The sequence below is a fragment of the Metopolophium dirhodum genome, chromosome 1 (assembly GCF_019925205.1).
Source record: "Metopolophium dirhodum isolate CAU chromosome 1, ASM1992520v1, whole genome shotgun sequence".
NCBI classification, from domain to species: Eukaryota; Metazoa; Arthropoda; class Insecta; order Hemiptera; family Aphididae; genus Metopolophium; species Metopolophium dirhodum.
Genome location: NC_083560.1, coordinates 143,567,484 through 143,584,942, shown reverse-complemented (window position 1 = coordinate 143,584,942; position 17,459 = coordinate 143,567,484). Strand labels below are relative to the sequence as shown.

Sequence of the window (17,459 nt, the reverse complement as noted above, 5' to 3'; positions counted from 1 at the left end):
GGTGTAATTATAACGTATTATTGTTACTTGATCATAACTTAACAAAAAAAAGAAAACAGCTTATATTATAGTAGTGACTAAAAGTGAGAGTTGAGAAACCGTCTTTCAACTACTTCTATTTTAATGTTTTTATTTTAAATAATCTATGAAAAAAAATCTTTAAGTCTAAACACTCAATACCCATAGTAATATTATAAAACTGTATTATCATTACAACAATAAATTGTTATTATTCTATTTTATTTTTTAAAAAAAAGAAGTATGATGTTAAATTAAATAATAACAATAAAAAAAAAAAGTACTTACATAGCTTGTAGAAATTGAGGTACTTTTTCTAAGTATGATGGCTGGTCTATTTGTTAGAGTTGTTTTGACAATCTTTTGACTGGCTATTGAAGATGTTTGGTAAACTGCTGGCTGGCTGTTGTTTTTGCGAAGAAGACTGTTCTGCTGCTGGCTGCTCTTGGAACTGCTGTTGCTTGAACTGATGACGATAAGCTAAGAAATTCTGGGTTTTATACCCGAAAATAACCCTCTCTTCTCTCATTAGAATTTTTTGTGTTGGATTTAAACATTTCAACTTATTTTACATCCTGTTTTAATATTATAATGGCATTGACATTAAGTAAATGTGAAAACATTTGACTGAGCAGGTTATATTAGCAGCAATTTAGATTCATATAATATAATTGGTTTTTGAGAATGAATGTATACATTCTAAGCATTGACATTTAGTAAATGTGAAAACATTTGGCTGGACAGGTTATGTTAGCAACAATTAAAATTCATATAATGTAATTGGTTTTTGAGAATGAATGTATACATTCTAATTTATTTTAAATCCTGTTTGTAATAATTTAAATTCATGTAATGTAATTTGCTGTTGTATATGAACATGTTTCAGCACCCATCTAAGGTAAGGTTATTGTAGAAATTTATTCAAGGAGGGTATTGACCATGGTAAAAGGTGAATGTCATAAACATTTGGCTGGGATAGGTTATGTTAGCGTCAATTTAAAGTCATGTAATGTGATTTTGCTGTTGTACCTGTATGTTCATGTTTTAGCAGGTTTCTATAATGTAAGGCTATGACCATTTGTATACTTAATTATTGAAGTAGTGGTAAAAATCTGTGTATAAAAGACAGAGGGTATTCTCTAATATTCACCAGTCTTCAAGATTTCATCCCAGGACAAGAAGCTCAGTTCAACAGAAATACTACCAAAATAAAATGTCGTACCGTACAATTGCTTCAACTGATTCAGAGGTTAGTAACTACTTATTAAATATCTTATAACCATAGAAAATTGGAGGCCGGTCGTAACACCACTCAACGCTATGGTTATAATTCTTAAAATAATATTAAATGACTGATTATAACATAGTATATTGGAAGTGCATCGTAACATTACTCAACGCTTTGGGTATAATTCTTGGGACATAGAAAAAAATATATAATGGAAAAAAACAGTAAAAAATAATATACTATGTTTTATGTTTCACAGAATGAACATTTTAGCGAATCAATTGATATAAGACCGTCTTTTTCAAAAACAAAACCTGGATCAAAACGTTCTGCAGAAAAAACAAGTGTTAAAAAACCTATGAAAAAGAAGCAGAATAAAATGGTAATAAAAATAATATTTTTTCCTAATGATAGCATAAATAATTTATTTTTTTTTATAGAATGCATCATACAGAGATAATATCAGCGAACGCTTGAGATCAGAAGATTTTGATGTTGAAGTATTTAATTCGCTAACATTCAGACAAGAAGATGGCGTTGTGACAATAAAGACGCCTTTTGAAGAAAAAGGAAAGGATCTTTGGGTGCTAAGTCATTATAAGGTTACTAACATCGAGAATGTACCAGTAAAGGACAGGTAAATACATTGGTTTAAATTTAAAAACTATTGCTGAATCTGTTTTTTTTTTTACTGATTTTATTTACTTCTTTTGTTTTTAAATAAAATAATTTGTTGTAATAGATGGAAGTTCAGTGAAGCTACTGTTAGATTGTACACGACCGACGAATCAAAAGATCAAACACTTCATACTGGTCTTAATGAGACAATGCAAATTATATTTGATAAATTACTAACCGATCCAAAGCGTCAAACTATTAAAAGCAAGACGGTTGTTTGATTATTATACGGAAAAATGAGTTTCATTTAATAAAACAAAATATTATTATACATGTATGTTTTTATTTGTTCAATACTCAAAGGTCTTGGAAAACATAAACCTATAAACTATATAGTATGTCTGAGAAAAAAAATTTCTAATTGAAACATTGCTATCAATTCTGTACTATCAAAATTTAATCTACTTATTTACTGAAAACATAAAATTTGAAACTAAAACGCATTAAAACTATTCTTTATGATTAAAGGTAACATGTAATTTAAGAAAAAAAAGCAAGTTTATTATTGAATAAAAAAGTTTTTATTTTTTAAATAAATAATAATTAAACATATTTATATATTTTATATTATTAGATCTTGTAAAATCATATCGGACAATGTGTTAAAATGAAATTGTAATATTTCATATAAAAACGATGTGTCATCGTTCTGTAAATGATTATAATAATTAAAATCATAGTTTTGAATATATTGGTTGGTAAATTCGTTCCTTTGACAAGTGGATGGCAGACCACGGACATCATTTTTAATTAGGTCATATGCAGTGTTGAAAGTAATTTGATAATTTGCTAAACGTTTTTGCTTGTCTACCACATACAAATCAATCAAATTCTGTAATTGACGAAGCCGGTACAAATCTACGTGTGTCAAGGTAATATATTCCTCGTTTAGATGTAGGGTAATTGAACTCTGTTTAACATTAATTGAATATGAAAAGGAATCGGTAATCTTTACACGCCTCACCCTGGTATTTAGGTTATTAATAATTGAATTGTAATTAGATTCAGACATCAGTGTGAACCATTCTTCTAAACTTAATGTAATAATTTTCTTTGAAAGTTTACATTCTAATAATAAAATAATTGAAATCTGCTTATTAATTAGTAATCCAACTGTAATACTTTTCTTGTTAAAAGCTCGGATGTCGAATGTAGACTTACAGACAATTATTGGTGGACTCATAATGAAGTTTTTTTTTGCTAAAAAAGTACACAATAAAAAGTAGGATATAACTGTTAGGAGTTATACATTGGACTGTTAGTTTTTTCCTTTGCAGTCATATTATATACTAAAAACTCGGATAAAAAAAAAATGCAAAAAATGTGAACGTACAGTTAGCGAATTAGTGCATACTAGAGAGGGAATTTACATATACTTACTAACCTGATACCTGAAAAACATTTTAAATTATTATATACGCACTAACCCGCTAGGCTATACGTCCACAAGATATTAAATCGAATAATAAAACATTTAAGATAAAACATTCAATTTTTTTTTATTTTTTTTTTTTATTCAATACAGCAAATATTATAAACAGTATATTATATAAAAAAAACATGATTTAACAAATGGTGTCGTACGAACCGGTTTCACAATTACAAATAACTTCGGTTTTACAATATTTACTTAAGACTTTTTGAACAAACTGATTACCTTTCATTAATAATACATATAAACATTTTGGTGAGAATCGGGTATGTTCTATAAAACAATTATCATCGATTTCAAAACTATGTAGAATTACTCCACACCAATGACATTGAACTGCGTCATCGAGATTGATATAGTAAAATCCGCATTCTGAGAGCTTGTACTTATTCTGACCGGTATTTGGAGGAAAACTTTTAAAAGATCGTAACCTAGATACAAATGCAGAGAATTCTGGATACGCTGGCGTTGAATTGAATCGTATTTGATCGACCAATGACTGGACATCGTTTGCGCATTTTTGAAAATTCATTTTTGAAGAAATTAAATAACTTATACAATTTAATAAAACTTTGAGAAAATAAAGAAAAATGAGACACGACTTGAGTGAACGATGGATCATTAGTAACTGAATATGAAAAAAATAATCAGCAATCAGCTTAAAATTATTGTAAATAATAAATAATGTTTTTATCATTATTAAAAAAATCAGTGTAACCAACATGAGTAAAAATGAAATACAGTACATTTTTTTGAGGTAAAATTTACTAACAATCAGTGTGAAATGTGTTACACGGTAAATCTGAGTGCTCCAAGGGGGACATTCCCCCTTGAAAAAAAATTTTTACCGTGGAAAAGCTGGCTGTGAACATACAAATATATACTACTATTAAAATTAAATAATAGTGAGAGTGTTACTGTAACGTTGCTCAATATTGTTTTAGAGATCGGCTGTAAGCCACTCATACATTTATAGTTATTCACCTTAGTTTATGTTTTATAGAACGAATTTGAGTCCCTGGACACAAAAATGAAGCCTTCTACTTCAAAGCAGGCCAAAACATCGTTAAAAAGAGGGGCTAAAAAAACAATAGACAAAAAAAAACAAAAAAAAAAACAGATGAAAACAGTAAGATTAATAATAATTTATCATATTAATACTTTATCTAATATTCTAAGGTTATGAATTATGGCATGAATTTATTTATTTGTTTTTTTTTTTTAGAGTTCATCATACAGAGAAATTCTCGAAGAGAAATTGCGGGCGGAAGAATTTGATGAAGAGATTTTTAATTCTGTCACTTTTCGTCAGGGAGATGGTTTGGCTACCATCAAAAGTCAATTTAATCCTGACGAAAAGCCAACGGATTATTGGACGATAACACATTACAAGTGTGCGAATATTCACAACGTCCCAACAAAGGAAAGGTAAAGACTAGACTTTGGTTTATTTTTTAATTAAAAAACTATTGCTAAATGAAAAAAATCATTAGTTTTTATTCACTGCTTAGCTGATTGAATAATTAATTTATGTTGCAGGTGGCGACACTCTGAGGCATCTGTCAAGGTGACGACATCGGACAAGTCGAAAGATCAGACTTTAAATATCAGTTTAAACGAGACCATGCAGGTTATATTTGATGTAATTTTGAAAGACCCTGAACTTCGTACAATTAGAAATAAATTAGCCGCATGAAAAAAAAAAAAAATGTAGTATAAAAATATTTTTATTTATTTAATAAAAAAAACAATACATAAATATAAATGAATTTGTATTATATCATACTATTAAGTCCTGTAAAATCATGTCAGACATTACATTAAAATGAAATTGTAAAATCTCATACAAAAATGAAGTGTCATCGTTTTGTAGATGAGAATAATAACTAAAATCATAGTTCTGTATATACTGGTTTGTGAATTCGTTTCTCTGACAACTGATGGGCAAACCACGGACATCGTTTTTAATCAGTTCGTAAGCTGCATCGAATGTTGCTTGAAAACTCGGTAGACGTTTCTGTTTTTCTGCGATATAAAGGTCGACACAATGTTGAAGTTGTTTTAGTCTGCAGAAATCTATATGCGAGAGTGTAATATAATCATCATTTATATGCAAGGTTATTGAACTCTGCTTCACATTAATTGAATATGTGAAGTTCTCAGTAATTCTTACACGTCTACACCTGGTATGTAAGTTGTTAGTAATTGAAATGTAATTAGATTCAGACATGAGCGTACACCATTGCTCTAAATTTAATGTAATAATTTTTTTCGTTAACTTACACTCTAATAACACAATAATTGAAATTTGTTTGCTGATTAATAGTCCAACCGTAACACTCTTCTTACCAAATGGACGTATGTCAAATACCGATTTTGACACAATTACCGGTAGACCCATAACAAATTAAAGTTCTTTTCTTTTTAATAATTAAAAAACCTTTAAACTATAAACGTAATTATTTTTTTTAAAAATTTGATATAATATAACCGATGAGGGATATACTTTAAACTGAAAGCGTTTTTACTTTGCAAGCGTATTATATACTAAACTTGATAGATAAAAAAAAAAAAAAAATGCAAAAAATGTGAACGTATAGCATAGTCGGCTACTGCATGTAGTAGAGGGGAGAATTACATATACTTACCTGTTACCAGAAAACATTTAAATTATTGCTACACGCGCTAACCCACTAGGCTATACGTTCACGAGATATTAAATCAAATATTAACACATATAAGTTGTTTTAAAAAATCAACATTTATTTTCATTTACTATAACATAATATAATAAAAAAACATGATTAACAAACAGTATCGTATGACCCAGTTTCACAATTACAAATATGTTTGGTTTTACAATATTTACTTAATATGTTTTGAACATATTGATTACCTTTCATTAATAACACATATAAACACCTTGGGCTGAATCTGCAATGCTCAATCCATGGATCGTCCAGCCTTTCCCAGTTATGAAGAATAAGTCCGCAACAAAAGCATTCTACGACATCATCCACTCCTGAATATTTTAAACCACATTCAGAAAATGTATATTTATTTTGAAAAGTATTTTTTGAGAATAATTTGAATGTTTTAAATCTTGATGAAAACGAAGAAAATTCTGGATGAACCGCAGTCGGATTATTTCGTATACGATAAACTAATTAATTAATTAATTAATTAATTAACTCATTTGAACAATTTTGAAAGTTCATTTTTGAAAAAAATTTATAAATTGTAAAACAATTTAATGAAATTTTAAGAAAATAAAGTAAAATGAGACACAACTTGAGTAAACGACGGGTCATTGACGACTGAATATAAAAAATGATTAGCTTATAACTCAAAAGTATATAAATTAAAAAAAAAATACAGACATTCATTAATTAGATAAATTACAGTGAAACCAACCTAAATGAAAAAAAAATGTGAATATATAGTAATATTTATGTAATTATAATTTCAGTTTTATAATAAGGTTTGTTGGGAAAAATAAAATTTGGTGTGTGCACGGTAAATATTTTTGAGTAAGGGGCAAAACCGATTTTTAGTGTGCAAACTCCCTGTAATTTTAAAATACGGTAAATATTTTGTGTAAGGGGAGAATTCGTGGATAAAAAATGTGAAATCTCCCTGTAAAATGCTATACGGTAAATATTTTTGTGTGAGGGGCAAATAGGTGGACAACGAGTGTGAAATCTCCCAATTGGTACTTATAAAATGATTTAATGGTCTGATGGATTCAAGTACAAGGCAAAATTATTAAAACGAGGAAGTAAATATAAATTGTTATAATTTTATTATAAGTGTATAATACAGTATATTTAATTAAAACTACTTTAAATAATTTTAAGCTAAAGAAGATGTACAATTTTATATTGATGAACTTCAAAAGGGACAAAAAGAAGTCAAAATAAAAAATAAATCGAATAAAATAACTATATCAGTACAAAATGCAGCATTGGTAGAAAAAGAAAAAATTGTTAATCCAGGCAAACTGTGTATTATATAATTTTAAGAACCAAATTATTAATTATCGCAATTATGTTACATATATCATTTATTTATTTTATTAGTTGTCTGTGATACTGTTTATCCATTATGTAACGATTATGATAGTGTAACTATACAAGACAAAACAAACGTTAAAAAATCCATTGATGTCCATGATAATATCGAACTAAGCACAAAGTGTTCAAGTTTCTTGAATAATGGTATGGAATTGGTAGAAAAAGAAAATATTGTTAATACAGGTAAATTGAGAATTAAATAATTTTGAGGACCAAGTTATTAACAATCACAATCATGTTACATATTTTGTTCATTTTTTTATTAGTTATCTGTGATACAGAGTATACTTTGGGTGTCGATTGTGATTTTGTAACTGAACAAGACAAAACAAACGTTACAAACGCTATTGATGTCTATGACAATATCAAACTAAGCACAAAGTGTTCAAGTTTCTTGAGTGATGGTATGGAATTGGTAGAAAAAGAAAATATTGTTAATACGGGTAAATTGAAAATTAAATAATTTTGAGGACCAAATTATTAACAATCACAATTATGTTACATATTTTGTTCATTTTTTTTACGGGCGATTCTACGTCAAAATATGATGAAATATACAAAATTAGTGTACATTTGGTACTCAGCGTTGTTGATTCGTCAATCATTATGGTAAATTTCGAATTCGACTGTATAAGGCGTAAAATAAGTCGTTTGCGCATCTCCTTTGCAATGACGTTTACCATTCGAGTGGCAGTTATTCTGCTATGTAAGGAAGATCCCACGTCCAATCCATTAATTTGTTGTAATTGAACAAGTTCTTCAAACTGTTTAAAGGGACGGTGATTTTTTGCCAAGCAATATACAGTTCTAAAAAGTCGCGTATTGGAATCAATCTCTACTTCAGATATACGTTCGAACATTTTATCTAATACTTTGTCTGAGCTTTTTTTCAATATGTTTTCAGCTAACACATGAGCTTTGCTTTCTGAATGTTGTTTAATTTTATTTCTTAATGAAGCCAGTTGATTTGTACGATTACACCCAGCAGCTATGATTTCAAATATGTAAGATACTTTTTAATAGTTTATGAACAATTTTGACCGAGCAAACAATTCTCTGTCGAAATTTTATAAAAATAAATAAAAAATTTCAAATGTCAATAAATAGGTTAACTAAATTTTGTGTTATTCAAAGAAAAAGCTTATTTAAACATTTCATTAATTTCTAAGTATCTATTTAAAAAAAATATATTATAAAAATATATGCTAACTATATAATAATAAATGATAATATTAAAATAAATGCTTTGTGAATGAATGCAGCCTACCATAATATAACTTATAGTAAAATAAATTACTATTAATGATAGCAATTACGATTAACCAAAAATCAAGAAATGTGTATAAATAATAAATATACGATAGAAAGTACTGTGAGTTTTTATTTGCTCGGTATTAGTTGTAGAAAATTGTTAAAAAAGTAATAGGTATATATTTGAGTGCTGCATATTATAAGTCCGTCTTAAAAATTCAAGAAAGCAAAAAGCTCACCTTCTTTCATTAGTCTGTTCGCTTCAGATCGAATATAAACAGAAGCATTTTTTTTTAGAACATTTGTCGCATTCAAGACACGATTCATTTCAGAGCCTATGAGTCGTCGTTTTTTTGAATGAAGTACATCAAATTGGCCCACATATGAACATTGCATAACAACTCTAAAACAACAAAAAAATTCTTTTAATTTATAGAAACTTTTGTTTTATACATTTTTTTGCAATTGATTTAAATTTACTTACCTAGCATTCAATGAAGGCACTTCTTTAACACAACCTTGCAATATGGAGTTACACTCCTTACATCTACCATGCACAGTAACAAAATTTTCTCCATACTCGGACACTCTAGCTTTTTTAAAAGATATAGGACAAGGCAATCCAGTATGTAAAAAAAAGTGTTCCTGTACTACATTGCTCCATTCAAATGGTGTTAAAATTAAGTAGTCCCGTGAGCCATTCTTTTCGTTATAAGATTTTAGTCTTGGTGATATACATTTCCATTCTTCAGTAGAAAATGTTATGGCAAAATTTACTGTTTTTTTGTTAATTATTTTATCTGTTTCATCACTACTGCAGGAACTATCAGTGGGATAATTTTTATCTATAAATTGAATTATTAATTAGCATAACTTAAAAATACATTTTAACTTAATTTATAGAATTTACCATGACGCTTTAAAGTATTTGATGCAATTTTTTTCTTTATTGGCAACCCTAATTTTTCCATGAGTCCATTTCTATTTAATGCTACTCTTATCCTTACTGAGGCTGGAGTAATAGTCGTACCATAATTACTATTAATTGTTTCGGATATTGTCTTCCAAACATCTTCTTTAGTACCTGCTATTCCTATTCAAAGTTTCAACGTAAAACAATAAATTAACTAACAACGCATATTATTAAAATGTATATATAAAATGTATATGATAATCAGTATTTAATTAATTTTATAAACATTGTATTACAAACCTTGTTTATCTTGGGACAAAATTTCATTTTTACATTTTATGATCTCTGCATCTATATCATCACTTTCAACTTTACGTTTTCGACCACGTTTCTCAGACATATTATCTATTAATTTTAAATTAAAATACCATAAATCATATTTTTCTAACCTACTACTTACTGCAGTGGTTTACACATTTTAAAATAAGTTTGAAATAATTAAAATAATTATTTTATAAAAGTTATAAGCTATAATAAGTATAGGTACCATTACCATAAATTTTTTAACACTTTCAGATTACCACTTTTTTAAAGTGAACATTTTGATTCAATTGCTAATTTCAGTTGATTATAGAAAATACAACTTTTTATAATAAATTAACTGCAATACATATTATGAACAATAATTAAAAAGGTAGGTAAGTGGATACCGCTCTGTTGTACAGAAATTGTCCAGTAAGTCACTATAAAAGATTTATTAAATTTGAATTCAATGATAAATCATTGCATACGAAAAACGATTCTGAGCGAAGACGTCTGTCAGTCAATATCAAGTGCATTATTTGAGTGCATATTAAGTGTATTATTATTTATTTATGATATAATTGTTATTAAAGTAATTTATTTTACCATAGGTAAAATTTTAATGTTAAAAAAAAATTAACTAAAATCATTTTTCTTCGATTAAATATTTGAGTTCCTCAAAATTTGAACTTAAAATATCTATAAAAAAAATGTTGCTAATAAATTAGTTAGATTTTTTGATTACAATATTAATTACTTATAAGAAACCTTGTTTCAAGTTTTGAATCTTTAGCTAATTGAACAATGTAATACATTTTCAACGCCAAATAAGTTTGAAAAATTGTTGAATTTTTGTAAATGTTGTAAAAATATGAACATTAAAGTTTAAATGCATCTAAAAAAAACGTTCGTGCTTATGACGTATCTTGAATATTTTTGAATTGCTATTCTAACAACCCACTAGAAACCATGTTCTAAATGTTCAATCTTTTAACCAAGCAAAAAATTTTGTATCAAAATTTATAAAAACAAATTTACCAAAAACTTCTTACACCTTTAAAAAGAATCAAAATATTTGAAAAATTATGTAGTGTGTTGAAATTTACATAATATAAATATTTGGTAAGAACTTCATGTATCTACGGTAGTCATTTTTGGTATTTCGCCTAAAAACAAAATTGATTTTTCCGAAAATTTACTTTGCGTAAAAACTACCGTTTTTCCTTAATGTTTTGTTTGTTTTCCCCAACGCGTTTAAAAACTATTGGGAATTTTCTACTTTTGACTTCCCAAAGTACCAACTACATTCACTTTTATACCAAAAAAAATGCTGATGTTGAAAATCGAATCGCTTTTACTGCTCCAAAATGTAATGACAGACACAGGGGCGGATAGGCCTATAGGGAAATCGAGATTTTCCCGGTGGGCCCCTGTCCGTACCTAATTATGGGGCCCCCAGTCTCAATACCGTATTTTATGTTTTAAATGTTATTTATCAAACAATAATATAATATCAAACTATATACAAATTAGAAAATAGTTTATTTTATTGGTTTATAATTATAAATAATAATGAAAAAAATACTTTTGCGTTTACGTTTACGTTAATTATACATGACATTTTAGTACGTATAATAATCATTGATTATAAATAGTAGCTTATAATCATTGCAGTTGGTATAGCCAGGGTCGGATTGCGGACTAGGCGTCCGGCTAGTTTGGGCCCTCAGACTTCATGTTCAATGCTCATAATCTTTTAAAATTATATAAGATTATCCAAATACCTTCAAGGTTATAGTGTAAATTTAGTTTCTGCCCACCAAATGGTAACTCAAACTCTTAATGATTTGAAAAAAATTGATCGTGATTTTCCCGCTGCTGATAATTTTTTGACATGGGCTTGAATTAATTTCCCGGTAACATAAAATAGCCCTATCCGCCCCTGGACAGACACAACTAAAATTTAGAAAATAGGTAAAATATGAGTATAGAAAGTTTTCGGTAATTTTTTTATAAATGTCGATATAAATGTTTTCGCTCCGTCAAAAAAATTATATACAAGGTTTTTCATAACTTGTTGTTAGTGAAAATTAAAAAAAAAAGTTGAGCATTTTTTTTTATATTATTTGTTTTTTATAAGCGTCTAAAGTTAGAATTTCGAAAAAAATACGTACAAATTGCGAAAATTCGAAACTTTTTTGGATTTAGAAATTCATTTCATTTTTTCTATTTAAACCTAAGATTTGAAAATTTAAAAAAAAGATTCCTCATAAGTTTTCCTACTTTCCAAAAAGAAAAAAAGTCAAAAACAATTTTTATGAGCGTTTGAAATTTGACATTTGATATTCACGAATATTCAAGAACGATTTTCTTAGTTTGTTGTAATTTAAAAACTAATAATAATTATAGGCACTTGAAATTTTCACAAAATGTAAAGATTATTACATTCTATACATCATTTTATTTTAAAAATTTTTTTTTTGATTTTTTTTTTAGCGCAAGTTGTATGTAAAGGAAAGTGTTGTACCCTGTATATACTAGACACCCTGTATGCGATATGTGCGTTCGCTGGATAACGCAATGGCCTACGTGACTGTGGGAAGTGCGTTGGTCAGCGAATTCGCCGTGCAAGGACCCATACGGTTCCCACGGACGGGGCCGTGTCGGCAGTCGGAGTACGGACTCGAGTTAGACAGAACCTCTATAGTGTAGACAGAAAATCTTAGTTATAAGTTAAATCATGTTTGAGTAGAAATAATAAAATTAGTGTACGTGAAGTAATTTAACAAGTGTTTTTATTTATAAATCATTAATTCCTGATTTCAACGATAATACGGCGTTAGCACACATCAAAAGGTTCGACTTTTTTTTTCTATAAATAACGATAAAATTTTTTTGGTTCAGTCAAAACAATTGATAATTTAATACAAAATTCCTCAAACTTATTGTAAAAGCATTATTAAATTTTTAAAAAATATAGGCACGTTTTTATTTTTTAAGTATTTAAAGTTAAAATTTTGTTAAAATTCATAAAATTCTTGAAAATGTGCAAATTATTTTTTACTTAACAATTTATAAAATTTTCAATTTTTGGAGCTAAGGATTGAAAATTTAAAATAAGGTTTTTTTGGTGGTCATTGATAATTTAACAAAAAAATCTGAAAAATATAATAAAATGGTCGTTTTTTATACACGTATTAAGTTTAAATTTGGAATGGAACATTTTCGATTTTTTTTAAAAGTTTTTTCTATAAATATCTATTAAAATATTTTTCACTTCTACGAAAAGCTTGAGAATTTAATATATGGTTTCTCGTGAGTTGTTTTAATTTTGGTTAAAAAATATTAGAGATACATAATATGTATTATTATGCACTAATATTTTTTAAATCTATTTTAAGTTCATATTTTGACAAAAAATTTTAAATTATTTTATACTTGAAAATTAACTAAATGTTCAATTTTAATAGCTAATGATTAAAAATTTGAAACAAGGTTTCTCATAAGTTAATTTTATTGTAATCAAAAATTCTAAACAATATATTTATAGTTTTTTTAAAGACATTTTAAATTTAAATTTGGACGAAATTAGATCCAAGAATAACGATTTTAGTTATATTTTTTATTTATTTTAAAATATTTTTTTTAATTATTAGAAAATCTTAAAGTATGTTCTTATATTTTAAAAACACAATGACATTTAAAAATTCAATGTTTTTTCTAAAAATAAATTCAACCTACTGTTGTATTACTCATAGTAAAATATTATAATATTATAGGACCTTTATAGCGATAATATGAAATATACTTAGATAATATTGGCTGATGGACCATCTACGCTCAGAATCGTGCAATGCAATGATTTAACGTTGAATTTAAATTTAATAAATCCTATACAGTGACCTACTCGACAACTTATGTACAGCAGAGCGGTATCCACTTACCTACCTTTTTATCTTTGTAAATTTATTATTATTTTATTATCTTTAATAATGCTTTATTATAAAATTTGAAGTACTTACCGTATACAGCGTACACTATAGGTTAATCTGTTTATGTATTATTTTGCAGTACAGGAAAAAAATATAAACTAAAATACACAAAAACTTTTTGAATGTACCTTAATATATTTGAATTAAAATCTCAGAGTACTTAACATCCACGTTCCACGGTGGTGAAATTGACTATGGAAACGGTTATAGAAATAGGAAACAAATCACTACTGCACATTACATGTGACATTTATAAATAATAATTATTATTATAAAAATATACAATGAAACAGAAATAATTTCATTTCAGTATAAAAATAGATATTTTGGTCCTTCCTCGCTGTTACTTTTAAATATAAACAACCTTTTTCAAACTAGCAAACTTATTTATATTTAATACTGATTTGGTATAAATGACAAACTATTTATTTTGTAAGACAACATTTTTATATCAAATAACTTCTTATATGAGTACCTCCTAATTAATTATGACCATTTTCATTTGACCATCAAATATAGCTTGCTCTCCAATTATGAAGCCATGTCCGATATCGTATAGTATATAAAATACTAATCATACATATTGTACATCGAGTTTTTCGGGGGTACCGGTGTGATTACAAAATTTTTTTTTGTGGTTACAAATTGTTACATAATAAATAACATAATGCCCAACAGTTTTCAAGTCGAAATTTTCATTTTTTGTTGTACGGGAGCCGGGGTAACGTTACCCTGGCACCCGGAACTTGTAAAGTGGTTTTTCGGGGGTACCGGTGTGATTACAAAATTTTTTTTTGTGGTTACAAATTGTTACATAGTAAATAACATAATTCCCAACAGTTTTCAAGTCGAAATTTTCATTTTTTGTTGTACGGGGCGCCGGGGTAACGTTACCCTGGCACCCGGAACTTGTAAAGTGGTTTTTCGGGGGTACCGGTGTGATTACAAAATTTTTTTTTGTGGTTACAAATTGTTACATAATAAATAACATAATACCCAACAGTTTTCAAGTCGAAATTTTCATTTTTTGTTGTACGGGGTGCCGGGGTAACGTTACCCTGGCACCCGGAACTTGTAAAGTGGTTTTTCGGGGGTACCGGTGTGATTACAAAATTTTTTTTTGTGGTTACAAATTGTTACATAATAAATAACATAATACCCAACAGTTTTCAAGTCGACATTTTCATTTTTTGTTGTACGGGGTGCCGGGGTAACGTTACCCTGGCACCCGGAACTTGTAAAGTGGTTTTTCGGGGGTACCGGTGTGATTACAAAATTTTTTTTTGTGGTTACAAATTGTTACATAACAAATAACATAATACCCAACAGTTTTCAAGTCGAAAATTTGACCTTGGGGTGCCAGGGTAACGCACCTGAATCTGGAGACTTGCAACAACAACCAGGCGTGGTACGAGGTTTAATTTATAGTGAAGTGACAAATAGTTGAATAATAAAAATAATAGTAAACTGTCGTCGGTTTACTACACTCCTCCCCTCGAAAATGGAAGTCCCTGGCTTCCCAAAAAAAAAATTTAAGCAAAGTTAAAATTTCTTGTAATTGGATAGCTTATTGTGCTATTCCTAGGCGTCAGAGGATATTCGATTATGTCGATTGCTCTAGGTGCGGTGGCTAAGCTTTGGTTTTCTTCATTTTGGTCGATGTCGTCCGTGTTCGTTTTTTTGTAGAATTGTAATTTTTTACATTTTGATAAGTATATTATTACAATTGCCATAAAAATAATACTCGTAATTACGTAAAGTACGTAATCATTTAGTTGTTGTGTATTTTTTAGTTCGTCGATCTTGTAGTCGACCTTGCGTTGTTTTTCAAGTTGTTTCTTTGAACCTGACACTGTATGTAGGTCGTCCATGTTGTTTGTTTTAACATGGTAATCTTCCATTAAGTTGTCATTGTCGGTGTACGGCATATCCATGACTCGTTCTATGGTTGACTTTGGGTTGAAATCCATTTAGTCGGATTTGTAGTCAACTTTCCCAGGTATGAGTACGTCTCTGCTGGCGTATCCTTTGCAAGTTTCGTTGAGGCGTAAAATGCCTACTCCCTTTAGTGTGTGTTTGGTTGATTCTTTGTCTTCGTCACATGTAATAAATACTACGTCGTAGTTAGTAACGTATATCCATTCGTTCTTGAATCGTTTTTTATGGAAGATGGAGGTTCCGATTTGAACGTGCATGATCTCGCAGCTTGTTGGAACTTTCATTGGTTCTTGTAGAAGTTGTACTTCACATATTGGTCTACTCGTACGTGGATGTAAAGGATTACCTTCAGGACATAAAAGGAAGTCTCTAGCGTGCTTACAATGGGTATAGTAAAATTCATCATACATGGCGTAGTGCTCGTTATTTTTACTTATAGCTAAATACTTATTACTAGGTTTTGTATAAACACAATCGTTTTCGGTGCACACTGGCACAGGTATTAAATTATATAAGATAAAATTATTTTGATAAATTAACGGTAAAGAAATTATAAACACTAAGTTGTCATTTGCATAAAATATAGTAAGGTCTGAGAGCTTTACTAATTCATAAATGTTTTGTATGTCTAAGTCCGTATTATATAAATAACCTATTCCTATGTATATAAGATAAATAACAATAATAATAATCTTGTCACCATTAATAATAAAAAGAAATACGAATAATCAACCCGATTAATATATATATAATAATAATAATAATATTAATAATAATTATAATGTAATAATAACCCGTCTCCAAAATAAAATGAATATAATTGTATGACTTAATGTATCCTACAAATAAATGAAATTGTAATATTTTTTTTTTATTCGCTGTCGTTATCGTCGTAATAACGTTTTACGTTATTTTTATGTATACGATACTCGCGATTTCCTTTTTGGATTGTAATATTTTCGTTATCGTGTACTAATAGTACCTCAAAAGGTCCTTGCCAATTTAAGCTAAATGCATTTTTCTTATTGTGCTCTCTAATGAGTACTTTATCTCCTACGTGTAAATTGACGACATTTAAAGTTCGGTCATAGTAAGTTTTATTAGATTCTTTTTTCTTGATTAGGTTATCCCTCGCTATTTTGTGTGCTTCCTGCATAAGGCGTTTAAGGTCGAAAACATAGTTATCATAATCATACTGTGGTTCGGGATTTTTGTTAAACGCGGAAGGAATGTTCGGTTTTCTTCCGAATACTAGTTCATAGGGTGTAAAATTAGTCGAGGTATGAACTGTGGTGTTATAACAGAAAGTTGCGAAGCATAATAGTTTATCCCGATTACTGTCTTTGTCAACAAAACTCCGTAAATAGGTTTTTAATGTTTTGTGCGAACGTTCTAGAAAAGCATTTCCTTGTGGATGCCAAGGCGTAGTTTTCGATTTCTTGATGTCTAAAAGTTTGCACATGCTTTTGAATACGTCGGATAGAAAATTTGTTCCGCAATCCGTCAAAATCGATTCGGGGATACCGTATATACACACGAAAAATTCTACGAAAGCTTGTGCTACCGTTTGCGCGTCCGTGGTGGATAACGCTATGGCTAGTGAAAAACGACTTAATTCGTCTTGCAAGGTGAG

At 28.6% G+C, this 17,459-nt stretch overlaps 2 protein-coding genes across 2 annotated transcripts; both read left to right on the top strand.

The window, feature by feature from the left end:
• The first annotated feature begins 546 nt into the window (after positions 1-546).
• On the top strand, positions 547-2,197 carry LOC132935153 (uncharacterized). Its single transcript, XM_061001618.1, has 4 exons — positions 547-1,267; positions 1,506-1,628; positions 1,687-1,883; positions 1,989-2,197. The coding sequence occupies exons 1-4, from the start codon at positions 1,232-1,234 to the stop codon at positions 2,143-2,145; spliced, it is 513 nt and encodes a 170-aa protein (XP_060857601.1). The 5' UTR covers positions 547-1,231; the 3' UTR covers positions 2,146-2,197.
• Positions 2,198-4,363: 2,166 nt separating this feature from the next.
• LOC132933024 (uncharacterized) lies at positions 4,364-5,052 on the top strand. Its single transcript, XM_060999362.1, has 3 exons — positions 4,364-4,485; positions 4,582-4,784; positions 4,896-5,052. The coding sequence occupies exons 1-3, from the start codon at positions 4,387-4,389 to the stop codon at positions 5,050-5,052; spliced, it is 459 nt and encodes a 152-aa protein (XP_060855345.1). The 5' UTR covers positions 4,364-4,386.
• Positions 5,053-17,459: the final 12,407 nt, after the last annotated feature.